This window comes from Helianthus annuus, chromosome 13, assembly GCF_002127325.2.
Source record: "Helianthus annuus cultivar XRQ/B chromosome 13, HanXRQr2.0-SUNRISE, whole genome shotgun sequence".
Taxonomy (NCBI): Eukaryota; Viridiplantae; Streptophyta; class Magnoliopsida; order Asterales; family Asteraceae; genus Helianthus; species Helianthus annuus.
This window is the reverse complement of record NC_035445.2, coordinates 4,292,017-4,307,173: the sequence shown is the minus strand read 5'-3', so window position 1 is coordinate 4,307,173 and position 15,157 is coordinate 4,292,017. Positions and strand designations below refer to the sequence as shown.

The following is a 15,157-nucleotide window of genomic DNA, read 5'->3' as shown; positions in this document are numbered from 1 at the left end:
CAAAATTAAAACTAAAAAATAAGCTTGCAAAGTTGCAATTGGTGTGAGCACATGAGACTTTTTCCCCCTAAACAAGAAATGAAAAACAAAAAATGAAAAAACCAACAGGGGAATGGAACCCGTAACGTCAGCTTTAACATTAATTGTTGTACCCACTAAGCCAAAGCAATTATATGTACAAATCTTCCTACAGCAAGTTTATCTATATCTATATACTATATATAAACATTTCCCATGTCTAAAATAGTCATTTCTAGCCCTAATTTTAAGATGGCAAGTGAAAAGTCAGTTAAAATCCCCCTTTTTTGTTTCATTTTCTTCCATTATTACCCCTCTCCCCTAACAAACCGGCCTCCAACTCATTGTCATTCTTGAATATCAATCACCATGGTTCAATGCGACCTTTCAGTATTTACAATTGAATGGGATCAATTGAGGGGATTGAATGCGAGCCTACGTATCGACTGAGTGTTGAATGCGAGCCTGCATATCGATTGAGTGGGATTGAATGCAAGCCCGGAATTGAATCGTTTCAGGGTAAATGAAGCAGGGTAATTTCTTAACGGAGAGAATTTGACCGTCTCAAGCAATCAAGAAGCCATAAATTTCATAATTCCTTGGAAACCGTTGGAAGATCTTAAAATGGGTACGTATCATGTGCTACATCCCATCGTCTTCTCTGTTTTTCCCAAGCCGACGAAAACTACAGTAACCACCGGAACCAACTATCAAAGTGGTCATGTTTCCCATTTGTTCGGCATCCCGCAAAAGCATGTAAAGGCCATTACACAATGCCCCCTTTAATGTCGGTAAGAAACTGAAACCCTAAACTGATGTTATAACTGTACTATTTTTTGTTTCATTAGTATTTTTGGTTGTTTCCCTGGAATATCTTTGGGCCACCATTTATGTGTATGTATTCATGTATAACCATTTATGTGGTTAATTAGATGTGGAAAAGTGAATGTCTGCTTCAGCGAGGATTTTGGTCAGGAAAGTGGTGGCGCCGACACGATTTTAATGCAGGCAAGTGTGTACTTAAGTGGCTATTTTACAGGTTGTGTCAGTGATTATGTTTGTTTTAAAGGCCGCACGCCAAGTGTTTGTGATATTGCCTGAATGAATGGAATTAGATTGGTTGATTGGTGGTGTGTGTGTTTTGTATAGATGGTCTGAGCATTGGGCTGATCTACAAAAATAGAGAAATCATATACGGTAACTACACGATCTTTGACAACTGATTTTTATTGAGTGAAATATGCTATAGATAACTTATTTTTATTTTATTAACAATGGAATGAGTAATTATGGTTTTATGAAATTAGAAGGACTAAATCTTAAACATATAAAAGGATATACACATAGTTAATCCAAATAAATAAATAGAATGAAAACACATGCACCTAACTCTACAAAATGAAACCAGAACTAATAGATTAAGAATGAGTGCCAGCTGTACATGTAAATTTATAGAAATATATGGTTTAACTGCAGGTTTAGCTCTTCATGAGGGTTCATCATAGGAATTTGGCCTCATTTGTGGGATATTCTCATGATAATAACAGAATGGCGCTTGTATACGAGTACATGGCTAATGGTAACCTCAAAAGTTATATATCAAGTATTGCGTAGTATTTCATTTTGATATTTAACGTTAGAGGTTGTTAAGTGAGTGGGTGTGGGTTTGGTTAAGTTTCAAAGTGGTTCGGGTTGAGAACAACTAAACGTTGAGTGATAACAAAACGTGCCAGATTCATTGACCCATAAACACTTTTTGTTCACCTTTTTAACATCATTAATGTGTTAGATTAGATAAGATTGTCTATATTTTACCCTCCTCATACCCTACCTTAGTTTTGCTATTGGTGGGATTTACTAAGTATGATGATGATGATATATGACACCATTTGAGATAAAACATGACCTAAAACTACTCATGTATGACTATCATTGATTTTGTTTATTGCAGACAGAAATATCCACCCGTTGAAATGGGAAATGAGACTCAAAATTGCGATAGATGCTGCACAAGGTGCATACTTATCTAAACTGTTGAAAACCTTCATTTTTTTTTCATTTCTTACAGTGTGAGACTTCTCTTCCGTCTTCATAATTTTTTTTTGCATGAATGCGTCAAATTTGAAGATTCATAATTTTTTTTTTGCATGAATGCGTCAAATTTGAAGATATTTTGAGTATATTGACAATAGTCCAATTCATATTAACAGCTTAATGTTTTCATTTTTTGGTCCTGGAAAGAAATAAAGATATGATAGGTCAGATTTACATAATTGAAGGTGGGACCCACAAAAGCTTTTGTATTGTCAATGTTGTGACCAATGTACCATTGGACAAATGCTTTTGAATTTTTTTTTTTTTTTTGGTTTATGACACAATTTGTGTTTGGGGTTGTATATCGATTATTTGAGTGAAATAAGTTGATAACAATTTGAAGTTGCTTGTAAAGATGCAGTTTTAACAATTTGAAAATGATGTCATAGTGGGTCCTATGTTTGTGTATACGAGAAATGGGGACCCGTGATATAAAAATAACAAAAAGTAATGTAACTGAACGAACCTCTTGGATTACAGGATTGGAATACTTACACCACGGTTGCAGACCGACTATAATTCATAGAGATGTAAAATCAGCCAACATCCTTCTTAGTGAAAATTTGGATGCTAAAATGGCGGATTTTGGTCTTTCAAAGGGTCTCCTTGATGATAAAACTACTCATATTTTGACGGACGTTATTGGTACATCCGGTTATCTTGATCAGAGTAAGCACTTATAATATCTACAAAATGTACATCTTCTTTTTTGTGTAGGTGAGGGTTAATGATTTGATTTATTATCTTATATTAGAAGATATCTTTGTAAGCTACAAAAGTTAGCTAGACATGAATGGCCTAAACACGTTGAGAGTCCCCCAAAAGTAAAATTTTATCGCATACACTCATCGAAATCACTTGAACAAATTGGATCATTATTAGAATTAGAAAGGAGTAAAACTGAGGGGTGATTGTGCACATATAAAAAGGTTTAAGGGCTAAAAATGTAACTTTTTTCTTATCTTATTAGCATATGTTGCACATAAGATATCATTTCCCCTGTACTAATATAGTGTTTCTTGTCATATTAACACATTAGTTATATACGTAAAAGGTTTAAAGTGATACGGCCGAAAAAGCATTTAGGGTCAACCTAACCCGACCATCCTATAAATATGATCCATTTTGGTATGTTAGTCAACCCGCAAAATGCTTATTCATCCACCTACATTGGTATTTATAAAGTTAAATGGAATTATTATGACCTTTAAGAACTAATGATCAATTTGCATCCATAAAGGTACCCCAGGTCTCACAATTTGAATGAAAAGAGTGATGTATACAATTTTGGGATCCTTCTTCTAGAGCTAATCACGGGCCATTTGACTTTTTTTTTTTCAAACTACAGTTTTGCCTGGTTTTACCTGGTCTATCATTTTCTTTTTCTTTAAAAGAAAACATTTAGTCTGTTGTAAAAGGCTTACTTCTGCCTCATTGAGCAGCTTCTGGTAAGGCTCATAGGTAAATCGGACAATATTGGTTGGTACGAGAGACAAGGTGTCACAAGTAAATCTTCTCATAAATTTCTGATCTCTTTACAGTGAGAAGAAGATTCGGGTGGTTATATGCATCAATTCAGTTCACTTTTGTGGTAGTCTTCGCGCATATTTTCTACAATGTGGTAAGTAGCCCACAAAGTTCATTCGCACACACATGAAAACACACTCACTATGTATCTTTCGAATGTCGTGCTCAGGCTCATGTGCAGCCTGTTTTGTCGATCCTGCTTGCAACATTTGTAGGGTGTGGGGTTGCAGTGTGTGGTAGCTTGATTGTTGTCGAGATAATAAGATTAGAAAGACGACGGAAACATGACAGTGACACTTCAGATCAGCAAATGACATCCACGAATCGTTTTATATCCGCAACCAAGACACACTAAAATTGCATCCTCGTCTTTTCATGTTGTTCCTCCACTAATAATTGAAACTGGGAACAGAGAAGCTGACAGAGGTAGGTAAGTTTGGGATCTTTCTTTCTTACATAAGGAAAGATGATTAATGTGATGACCCTGTAGTTTTAATTAAGACGAGAACGTAGTGCAAAAGTATAGATCAGTGATTCAGTATATGATGAACAATATTAAAAAGTTTATTCTAAATTCAATTTATTTATGTATTGTGTTTTCTTATCTATACTAAAGTCTTGTAACCATTTAAAAATTGATTATCAATGACTCATTATAGACTCTTGTGAAACTTTTGGATGGATTTATAGTTTCTTTTAATTTGGAGATATCATTTTCAAAATTAACTTAATAGAAGTTTTCGAGTAAGAGCAAACGGGTCTTTTAAATGCTTTAGATAGAAATATCAGTTTTCAATGAAAAAAATCTCATTAAGAATATTAGGAATACCTGATACAATGATAGCGGCTTCGGACACCAACGAGATAATCTTTATCGTTTTAACTTTTAAGGTTTGAATTATGTTCCCATCCCGTATTGTTCACTCCGCTGCAACGCGCGGGTTCCCCACTAGTATATAGAATATATATTAACTTCTAAACGATTTTGGCCCCTTAAATGTTTTCGGCCCTGTGTAATGGCACCTCTTGCACAGGCCTAAAACTGGCCCTGCTGATGTCGTCTTCATCTACAGGATGGAAAGGTCTCATAATTAGTGCTCTCAGATGTTGTTCCATTATTTAAGCTTCTTAATTTTTATTTGTTATTTTGTTTTTAAATCATGAAACTTTCTTGCTTGAAGGGCAACAGTTCTGCACTTGGTGTTAGAGAGAGGGGGAAGGGTGCGAGAAAAAGAGATGGGTGACAGAGAGGGTTCTGAAAGAGCGGGGGGATATGTTTAAAAAAATAATCCATTTTTATTTACTATATTAGAATGAGAAAAGACAATATTCCCTCATGTGCAAGGCACATGCCACATTTAACTTAAAATTTTAACCAGGTTAGGGTCAAAGGACGTGTTGTGTAATGAGTTTTCCAAATAAAGGACGGTGACTGTAATTATTAAAGTAAAAGGCTATCCATTGCAACCCGCTACAAACATAAAGGACGAAAATTGTAATTTACCCTATAATTAATTTTAAAATATTTTGATTTCCTTTATAAGTTTCTGATTTTTTTGTATTGAATGTTGATGTACACCTGTGAATTACTGTAGACATATGTACGATGCTGAGTACACATGTGTACTGTTCTATTTATATCCAAGTACACATGTGTATACCGTTGAAATATGAAGGTTACGTGGGTCTTAAAAATCAAAATTTGAATTCTGATGATGAATTATGAAATAAAAATTAAAATTGAAATATGGTGATTTGTAATTTGTTTTGATAATTATCTTATTAATAAATAAACATAATGTGGATAATGAATTTAAATTAGGAAAGATGTAACTTAATTCAATTATTAAAATAATGATTTAAATCTATTTTTTTATATAATTACAATCCTACCCTTAACAACTAAAAAGGAAATCGAGGGTCCATATCTGTTCACACAGTTCACTCTTGGGAGGTTGTTCACGCTGGAACCCTACCATATATATATATATATATATATATATATATATATATATATATATATATATATATGGGTTCTAGACTCTAGAGTGAACATTAGTGTATTTGCGAATTGAGTGAACAAATCCTGGCCATTGATCTACACACGTGTATGGCCAGGATCTCATCATCAAATCGTAAAATACACTAATGTATTTCAACATCAAATCCTAGCCATTGATCTACACACGTGTATGGCCAGGGTTAGTTCACTCAGTTTGCAAGCTACACTAGTGTTTACTCTTGAACCTAATCCTATATATATATATATATATATATATATATATATATAGTAGAAGGTTCAAATGATAAGAAAAATTTTATAAAAATAAAAAAAATAAGTTTTAAACCAATAGAAATGCTCCATTTTACTTCATTTAATATGTGTATTTAATGTTATTAATAATGGCATATAGGCAAATTTTTAATTGTAATTAATTAGCTAACTAACTAAACTTATAACTCACTTTTAAATATACTCTTTCAAGATAAAATAATTTAGGGTGAAGGACAATTTTCGACATGTGTAGGATAAATTCTTAAATGTGTATGATAAATTTAGATATGTGTATGGTAAATTTTGGTAACTGTAAAATATATGTAGGATAAATTTTGAAATGTGTAGGATAAAATGTTTTTTGCTTTATTAATGATAGATAACATATATAATTAATGGGAGGAGTTATAAACTATTTAATGTTTTACCATTATAGTCTTTCTTCTTTTTCATCTCACATTAAATTTCTTCTCAAATGAACCTTCATATATATATAGGGTCAGGATTTAGAGAAAACGCCCAAAAGTGTGAGAACGGAGAGAACGCTTATGGATCGTCAGATCAAAACGATCTATGGACTAGATGACGCGGTGGCATTTTCGTAAATAAAATAACTTTTATTAATCTGGCGCGCTTCATTAAGGGTAAAAGGGTCTTTTGACTTCTCTACACAAAAAGCCAAACTCACGCTATTAAAATCCCGCCTTAACACACATAGCACACTTCATCATAATATAAACGCCATTAGATATAAAACGCCAAACTTTGTTTTTAACTGATAAAGCTGAACAAATAGTACTGAAACGACGGAACTTAATTACTAGCATTTACTGTAATAAAAATCGAGCCTAAAATACGCGCCAAAAACTTCCTATATAAACAAACTCTCAAAAGTACTAAAATCCACACCAAAACCCCGAAACCTATATTTTCCTCTATACCATTAATCTTAGAAAAGCCAAAAAACCCAAATATCAAAGATTCCAATCCATGTTTCTTTGATATACACTATTTTCTCAACAAACTTCCGCTCTATGTAATGAGCAAGATCCTCAATATAAACGCCAAAACATACAAAAACCACAAAACTTCAAAAACGCCATTTCATGGAGATTCAGTTTTTGTTCTCAATAATGTTTAGCTAAATGGGATGGATAACATTGTTAGACATCTTTCTTGACTGAGGATTAACAATGTTATCCATCTCGTTCAGTAAAACATTATTGAGTTTAGCATGACCAAAATTAGAAGTTTATGGTAGTTTTATTTAGTAGCGTTATTGTTTTTTTTTTTGGCGTTTGATTTCCTTGTCCGATCTTATATTGTTTGTTATGTAACTTCGAAGTAGCATGTTATGAACAAATAGGTAGAAAAAAAAAAGATGGAAAAAATTATGTATAAAAATGATGTAAAACGCCAAACTGAGATCTGTCTGTGTTCTGTAGGATTGAAATATACAAAATGCCAAACTACTCTACACTGGATCTTAAAGACCATCTGTGTGTGTTCTGTAAGAATGAAAAATACAAAACGCCAAACTACTCTTCACTGGCTCTCGAAGACCTTGTCGATCTTCTTTTAATTACGGTTTGTTTGCATGTCGATGCGTAGTGTCCATAGCCTTTGCAGTTCTGACACTGTCTTTCTTTGGCCCCGGGTTTCAACTTTGATTTCTTTTTGTCGATTGCTATCTCCTGTTTAGATATCAGGCGCTTTCTAGAACCAGAACCTTTGGATTTATACCCAACAGGGACTCTTATTGGATTCTTGTCGTTTTTATATTGACCGGTTATCTCAGCAAATATATCCCTAGTACTAGCGGGAGGAGCAACAATCTACATATCTTGAACCTTCTTCATATAAGATTGAACATGATCCTTGTATAAGGATAGCTCCTCTTTATTACCAGATAAACGGTTCAAAGTATATTCCGTTGAAAAAATAATATCTCGCATTATACTTTGCACATCAGGATTAAGCTCGGTCATATATTCACGACTAATTGAGTATTCAGGAGAGCAGTTTGGGGAAGCCTCTTTGCGCCATCTATTCAGAATGTATTGTTTTGGAAATTCCCTAATGTCCATAATTCTCAAAACATAGAATATATGTCTACATATCAAACAAAATTGTTCAAAACGCCTGCATGAGCAACTACATGTGCAATCAGACTTACAGAACATTAGCTGAAAAACGCCAAAAACAATATCTCTATAACGCCATGCATAGAACGTTTGTCGAAAAAGTAAAAAAACACATTGCATATGATAAAACGCCATTAACAGAAAACGCCATAAAAACCAAAACGCCATTATTTACCTCAAATTAGGATGTACAAGGCTGTTGGAAGTCATTTACGTGAAACTTAACAAACACATCAAGCTGATCGTCGTAACGTTGATTTATGCAATCCGCAACTCCAATAAGCTCAGCTTGAACGTCACAAAAAATACTTTTTGTGTATATGTCAACAGCTTGCCCTTCCAACAATTGGTAACTACTCTTCAACCGGGGTCTTTTGTATCGAGATTCATGATCATTTTTCCGATGTGTGTGACGTTGTGCTTCTATACCAGTGAACGGTACAAACACCATAGAGTATCTGCATACGAAAACGCCATGAGAACTGAAACAATAATAAAACGCCATTGCATGTAAACTAATAAAACGCCATTGCATGTCAAATATAAAACGCCATTGCATGTAAACTAACAAAACGCCATTGCATGTAAAATAATAAAATGCCATTGCATGTAAACTAATAAAACGCCAAAACCAGAAGAAGTTGAATTATAAAATATTACTTGTTGGAACGATACGTGGCGTCAAACGAAATCACATCACCAAACACGTGGTAATTACATTTGGCTTGATCGTCACACCAAAAAAATCCCTTCAAACGATTCTCTTCGTCTGTGATGTAATCATACAAGAAATTAGGCTGGGAATGTTTTTTTCATTCAAATGTCTCACAACCATATCGGCGTCATACTCCCCTATAAACAAGTTAATTTGCCTCTTATAGTTCTTAAATTCAACTTTACTTGCACCGACGTCTTCAAAACCGTCAAAACAAGTCTTCATAACATTAAATGCCTTGACGGAACCCAAATAGCTTAGACATGCTGTGTATAACATGCTTCTGGAGCTGAGTGAGGTGTCGTTCAGTTGGAAGAAAATGCTTATCAGGACGTTCAACAAGTTCATGATTGTGCTCCTCGACAAACTTATACACCTTCCATGATCCAGACTCAAAAAGTACACATAACAATGCACCACAATCAATCCTCTTTGAAAAGTTAGATCGCATTACTCGCTCCTTTTGATTGGGGTCCAACGTATCAACCTTCTTGTCCTTGTATAACCCAGATCTCGTGCACAAGTAATACTTAATATGTAAGACACCTTTAGAGTTTGTCTTTGTAGTCCCTTTCCTGTCTTAAAACCCACACTCATTGGCATACTTAACATACATTGAATAACAATCATGGAGGCTTGAGAATACCATGTCCATTATGGGCTTTATTTCTTCACTGACGTCAGGAATGAAAAATGGTAATCCAGTTTTGGGGCAAAGCCTTTGACTCGAGGAAGAAACTTCGTCTGAGAAAACACAGTGAGGAACAGAAAAATCCGAAAAACACAGTGATGTCTCATAATAATATTATATATTAAAACACCATTAATTGAATAATAAACAAGACATAATAAACACATAATTCAAAAACGACATGATAAAAAAACCATGAGATGAATAATTAAAAACACTTAACAACATAAATAATTAACAAAATATAACATCATAATGAAAACTCCATAATTAACAAAACTGATGTTTACACAAATTAACAACATAGTAATAACTGATGTTCACAAATACTACTAAATAAAATTCAAAACTAATCAAATAGATGTAAAACGCCAATGATCGTAAAAACATAAGAAATATACTAGAATGTAAACGACAATTAAAATTAATATTGAAAACTCCAATTGTCAGTTCTTAATAATTGTTTAAATACCAATTAAAACGCGATTAAATTGCATAATTGAATAACGCTATTGAAAATCATACAACACATTATAAAAATACTAATACAAAAAAAACAATGAAACAATGATAAAAGAACAAAACGCCATATCTGTTGCATGATTTGCTAGAACAAAAATAGAAAACGCCAACGAATTTTACTTTGTCGAACAGAATCCACGTTAAACGCCATAGATCTGAGAAAGCTTGCAAAGGAGGTAACAACTAACAATAAATCTTTGGAGTTTTAGTGTTCCCCAATGAACCTCACACTATGGGATATCGGTAATTTTGAGGTCCAAACTTTCTGTTTTGGAAGATTATACTTTAAAACTTTATTAAACTCATACTTTCTTACATGAATCTTGTGCCTACCTTGCCTCTAATCAAGTCCATGGTTATAGTGCTTGTGTACGGTTGATTCTTATGAGTTTAAAGGTGCAAACACTCTCTAAACTTTCTGTGTTAATAGGGTTTAAACAACCCACAAGTGTTGAAGTCACATAAGTCTACCATAGTTCATATGGCAAGACTTATGTTTGATGCAAATGTGAACTTTGGATGCCTTGGCTATCCTACCTTGTTCCACACCTCACTTGATGATTTGCTTGATGATACACTAGTTAGTTCTTTATTTCTTGTAAATCATGACCCTCCGAATTATCCTTTTGGTGATTTCGTGTAATGGTGATTCATATAAAGAGGTCTCAACCTCCATGCTTGACTTACATGATGCTACATGTTATCTTGGATTGGACACAGTTTTGGGTTATATTACTACCATATAAATATACATATTATTATATAAAAACATGGCTGAGTTTGTGATATTAATCAACTTATAATTATACGTCATCAACCTAAGCTAACATATCTATGATTCTAGGGTGCTTGTTATGATTCCAATGGGCAATTTGGGACCCATGAAACCACTTGATATGGTGTCATAAACAAACCCTTAAAACCTAGATATTACTTTCATATATACTCACTTTCGCTACTTTAGATTCCTAATTCCGAGTCTAAACACCCCCATAAACTTCAACACCGAACACCTTCATTCTCCTATCCTCATTAACTCGTCAATACGTGGATAATCGGAAGACTTAGCAATTTTGTGAGTATATTTGACTCATTTCCTTTTTACACAATTTGGTTGTAACATGTTAACTTATAAAATTCACAAACACACACTTAAACATATTTTATGCTCAATCCGTTATACATGCTTTTGTTATGTTTAGGTTCATGCTAGAATTCATACTTTGCTACTTGTCATTAACTTAGCTAGCCAAACTTAACATATATAGCGCTATAGGAGTAGCACGCCGCCCGTGGGGGTATTGTTAAGCTTATATTATACATAAACAGTCTCGTCACTTTTGTGGCGAGGGACACGTATAATTCTTGTGGACACTCAGGTTTGACACTTAGTATTGCATGCTAGATAACCTTGTACCAAATTGCCATGTTGGATTTGAGAAATACTTTTTATACTTATGCCATGTGTCTAAAAATAGTGTACTTGCCAATACGTTTGTACTGGACTATGCTTTTAAAACATGTTGCGGGTTTAACGATGACGTTGATGATGCATGGAACTTAGTAGAATGCCTAGAAACACATTTTTAATTTTGTATACTTAATGTAATGTAATTCTTTTGTTTTAAGTTGTTGTATTTGATTTCAATCGATGTAATTGACTCTTTAGCAATGAAATGAAATTCATTATTTAAATAATTGTCGCAATTTAGTGTTATGAAGTCTCGAGCAATCTCGTTTTCGTTTCACTCATATGTTTCCGCCATCGGTTGGGGTGTGACATGAGGTTAGTGATATGGGCTAAAAGGGTTAGAAAACATTACGTTGGGGTCTCAAATGTTAAAGGGTTCTTTTTTGAGCTAATAGGGTTAAAGTGGAACAAACACAGGGGCCAAAATCGTAATTTACTCTTTTAATAAGTACATATACATAAGGAGAGGATCAAATAGGAAGTTTAATTTGGCTAGGAAGGATAGGAAGCAATATGATTATGACATGTGGCAAAATTTTAAAATAAAGGGAAATGTATTTTAGTCAATTTTATCTAATCTTCTTCCTTCTTTTTTCCCAGTAACTTCAAAACCCACCATTTTCAAAACCCACCATCTTCAGCCTTTTCTTCATTTTCTATCTCAATAATCACTACATTATATTGCGATTTTCGTCACCAGTCAATGATTCAAACACTCAATCAACGTGTTCTTCAACTTTTTTTTTTTTTGAGGAAACCCAGTTTAATTTCATACAATATCTCGTGTTTTCCCGTGATTTTGAAGCGAATCACTCGATTCGTTTGATTCGATCGCTGACAAGTGTTTCTAGCATTCAAATTTCGTCAATCGTTGAAGAAATCTGAAGAAATCGGCTTCGATCTATGTAAGAAATTTTTGAATTGCATTTTTACGATCTGGGTTTTTGAATTGAGTCATTTCGTTTTATAAAGTAATGAAAAAACATTGTTTTTCTTGTATTTTCAGTCTATTGGGTTTTAAAAACAACACATTTTATTGTGTTTTTAGTCCATTGCGTTTTAGGTAAAACATATTTTTATGTGTTTTTAGTCCATTGCGTTTTAGGTAAAACACTTTTTTTTTTGTTTTCTGACCATTGCGTTTGTGACAACCCGAACTCTCAAGGTAGCGTTTCATCTTTCGACCCTTACTTCTTGTTATCCTTTCCTGATTATGATTAATACATTTTGCTCGTATAATCTTGTTATTCGATAACTTATCTAGAAATGTTTCGACACTGGGACTGCACATCAAATGGGTCGCCCACTGAACATTTAAACACTTCGGCCCACTATGTCTTGTAATTCATGATTTAATGTAGCATGCTAGTCATCGGCCCACTATGTTTGTATTTTATAGTTTAGGTGTTGCATGTTAGTCACTGGCCCACTTGTACTATAAATCACGTAGAGTTTTCCTCTATTCCCACAACTCACAATATCACTTTACAAACCCTAAACACCTCCCCCTTGTAAAAGTGACGGCAGCGGACATCCTCCAAGCATCGCCCCTTTCGCGACTTACTGTACTCGATTGTCCTTCGCCTCTCGGTTAGTGAATCATACTCTTATTCGTTCGTGATTGTACGTGCCTTATCTTTTGTTAGTTGCGATTGTATGTGCACCGGTTCGTGACCTGGTTATGATCATATGTACTGATCGTTCATTCATGTTCTAATATAATTATTACGCATTGAATAACACGTAACCGAACAAATATATATGTTAGAACTGGCATGCTAGAGGAATTCACGGGTAGGTGAAATCACTTGTCGCTTGTTCGATTGATCATTAGCTGCTGTGTGTATAATCGTTTGGATGTGAGTTACTCGATGTATAGTTTCCGATGATATTGTTATGCGGCCGGATGATATATAGTGGTGCAATTTAGGAAACTGTGTGATAGCCTTATGTAATGTGATTATGTCCGATTTCATAGTATGCGTATTAAGTGTTTATACAGAAGGTGTAGTATTGCTATATGAAATATATGTGGGTAATGTTGATGATGAGTTGTTGTCATGATTATTGGGGTCCAATGAAATGTTGACTAAATATATATAATTGCCGACATGAACTGTAAAGTGTAAACATCACATGTTGAATATATAAGTTTATGGGGAATGAAGTGTTGGAGATTGGTGGTTGGTTCTAGTGGGCGGCACCCCTTGCTAGCATTGGACCACATGACCGCACAGTAGGATTGGGTAATCAAAATGAATGGAATGAAACAAATAATAAAAATAATAATTGGGTTGCAATAAGGGGATTGGACCGATTATTGGGTATGCATATGAAATCCATGTGGATTGTCAGAATAAGTTAGTTATGCATATGTAATCCATCATATTATATTATGAATAATCTCAATATAATAATGGTTGGGTGGATGAATTGGGATTGCAATAGGGAAGGATGATCACATGGGGGGGGGGTTGTAGCGATTAACATATATAGGATCGGATTCTATTTGGGAACCCGGGGCAGACCCAACTAATCGGCCCACACCCCTGTAACATTTAGGCCGCAGCCAAGGGAGGGGAGGATGGTTATGAAATATTGAGCCGCTCACTGGGCTGGGCCGCATGACTATATTATGACTTTCATATAGGGTCAGAGCCCAAACTGGACGTGTGTATACATACTCGCATGCAAACTTTGTTATGTATTGATAATGTAATCACAAATACTAGGGACTGCATGGTCAAGGTTAGTTTGACCGAATAGCACATAGTGTACCTATATTGTTACTAGAACATGTTTTAGGCAAGCAAATTGATATAAATTAATATATGATGCATGTATAGTTTAGTAGGTTGTGACAAATGGTATGGAACTGTCTTGGTGCTACTTGTAAAATATGAATTGTGTGATATGTTTAATGACTCATGTGCTAGGTTGACTCATGTGCTATGTGCTATATAATTGTGAATATGATCATACTTGGATAACGAGCCTAATGTTAAACGGAATTTAATATAGGGCGTGGTCGACTTGATTAGTAAAACGAGAAAAATATACTGCCGAGCACACTAAGGTGAGTTCACTACATTCGAGCATGTGTCCCAGTGGTTGGGGACAGTCAGGGGGTATCCCATGGGGGGGATAAGTCTTTGGGTAAAAACGGGTATATTGGTTAATATTCTCACCTATCATCTTTTGTAAGTCCCTCATCGGGTATTAGTTAGTAGCGCTACTTAGGTTTGGCACCCTCACCCCGTGCCTGTAGAGGACGGAGGTGAACTAATGACCCAGTCTGGCCCAGTACTAGATAGGAGTACGTGGGAAGGGCAGTCATGTATTTCAGGAGCCGTCCGTGTTTGGAAATGAGATATTAACAATATTACTTGCATTGGTTATTGAACTGTTTTACATACAACGGGTAACAAACGTTTTCTAAAACTGTGAACTCGCCAGCTTTGTCTGATACACGTGTTACATGCTCGCAGGTCCTTAGGTACTTGGAACGCAGGAACTTGCTGGCTGGAGGGTGCGAGTGGTCATGGTTGCATTGATGAGTTATTAACAAACATTTATTTACTTTGGTTGTGTGAAACATATACTTTGGGATACGTTGATGCTTCCGCTGAACTTAATGGTTTCGAAGAATTTGTGCTTAAATTTTATTACTAATAATTTATGAATCTTTGTTTTGAACTTG

At 34.7% G+C, this 15,157-nt stretch overlaps 1 protein-coding gene across 2 annotated transcripts; it reads left to right on the top strand.

Annotated features, from left to right (window-relative positions):
* The first annotated feature begins 281 nt into the window (after positions 1-281).
* LOC110897394 (probable LRR receptor-like serine/threonine-protein kinase At4g29180) lies at positions 282-4,234 on the top strand. 2 transcript variants are annotated; one of them, XM_035981505.1, is made up of 8 exons: positions 282-809; positions 951-1,026; positions 1,168-1,215; positions 1,495-1,597; positions 1,970-2,032; positions 2,593-2,781; positions 3,654-3,733; positions 3,855-4,234. In XM_035981505.1, exons 4-8 carry the CDS (start codon positions 1,507-1,509, stop codon positions 3,882-3,884), a joined length of 453 nt encoding a protein of 150 aa, XP_035837398.1. In that variant the 5' UTR covers positions 282-809; positions 951-1,026; positions 1,168-1,215; positions 1,495-1,506; the 3' UTR covers positions 3,885-4,234. The 2 variants fall into 2 exon arrangements, with proteins under 2 accessions (XP_035837398.1, XP_035837397.1); XM_035981504.1 differs by having other exon boundaries at positions 3,809-4,230.
* Positions 4,235-15,157: the final 10,923 nt, after the last annotated feature.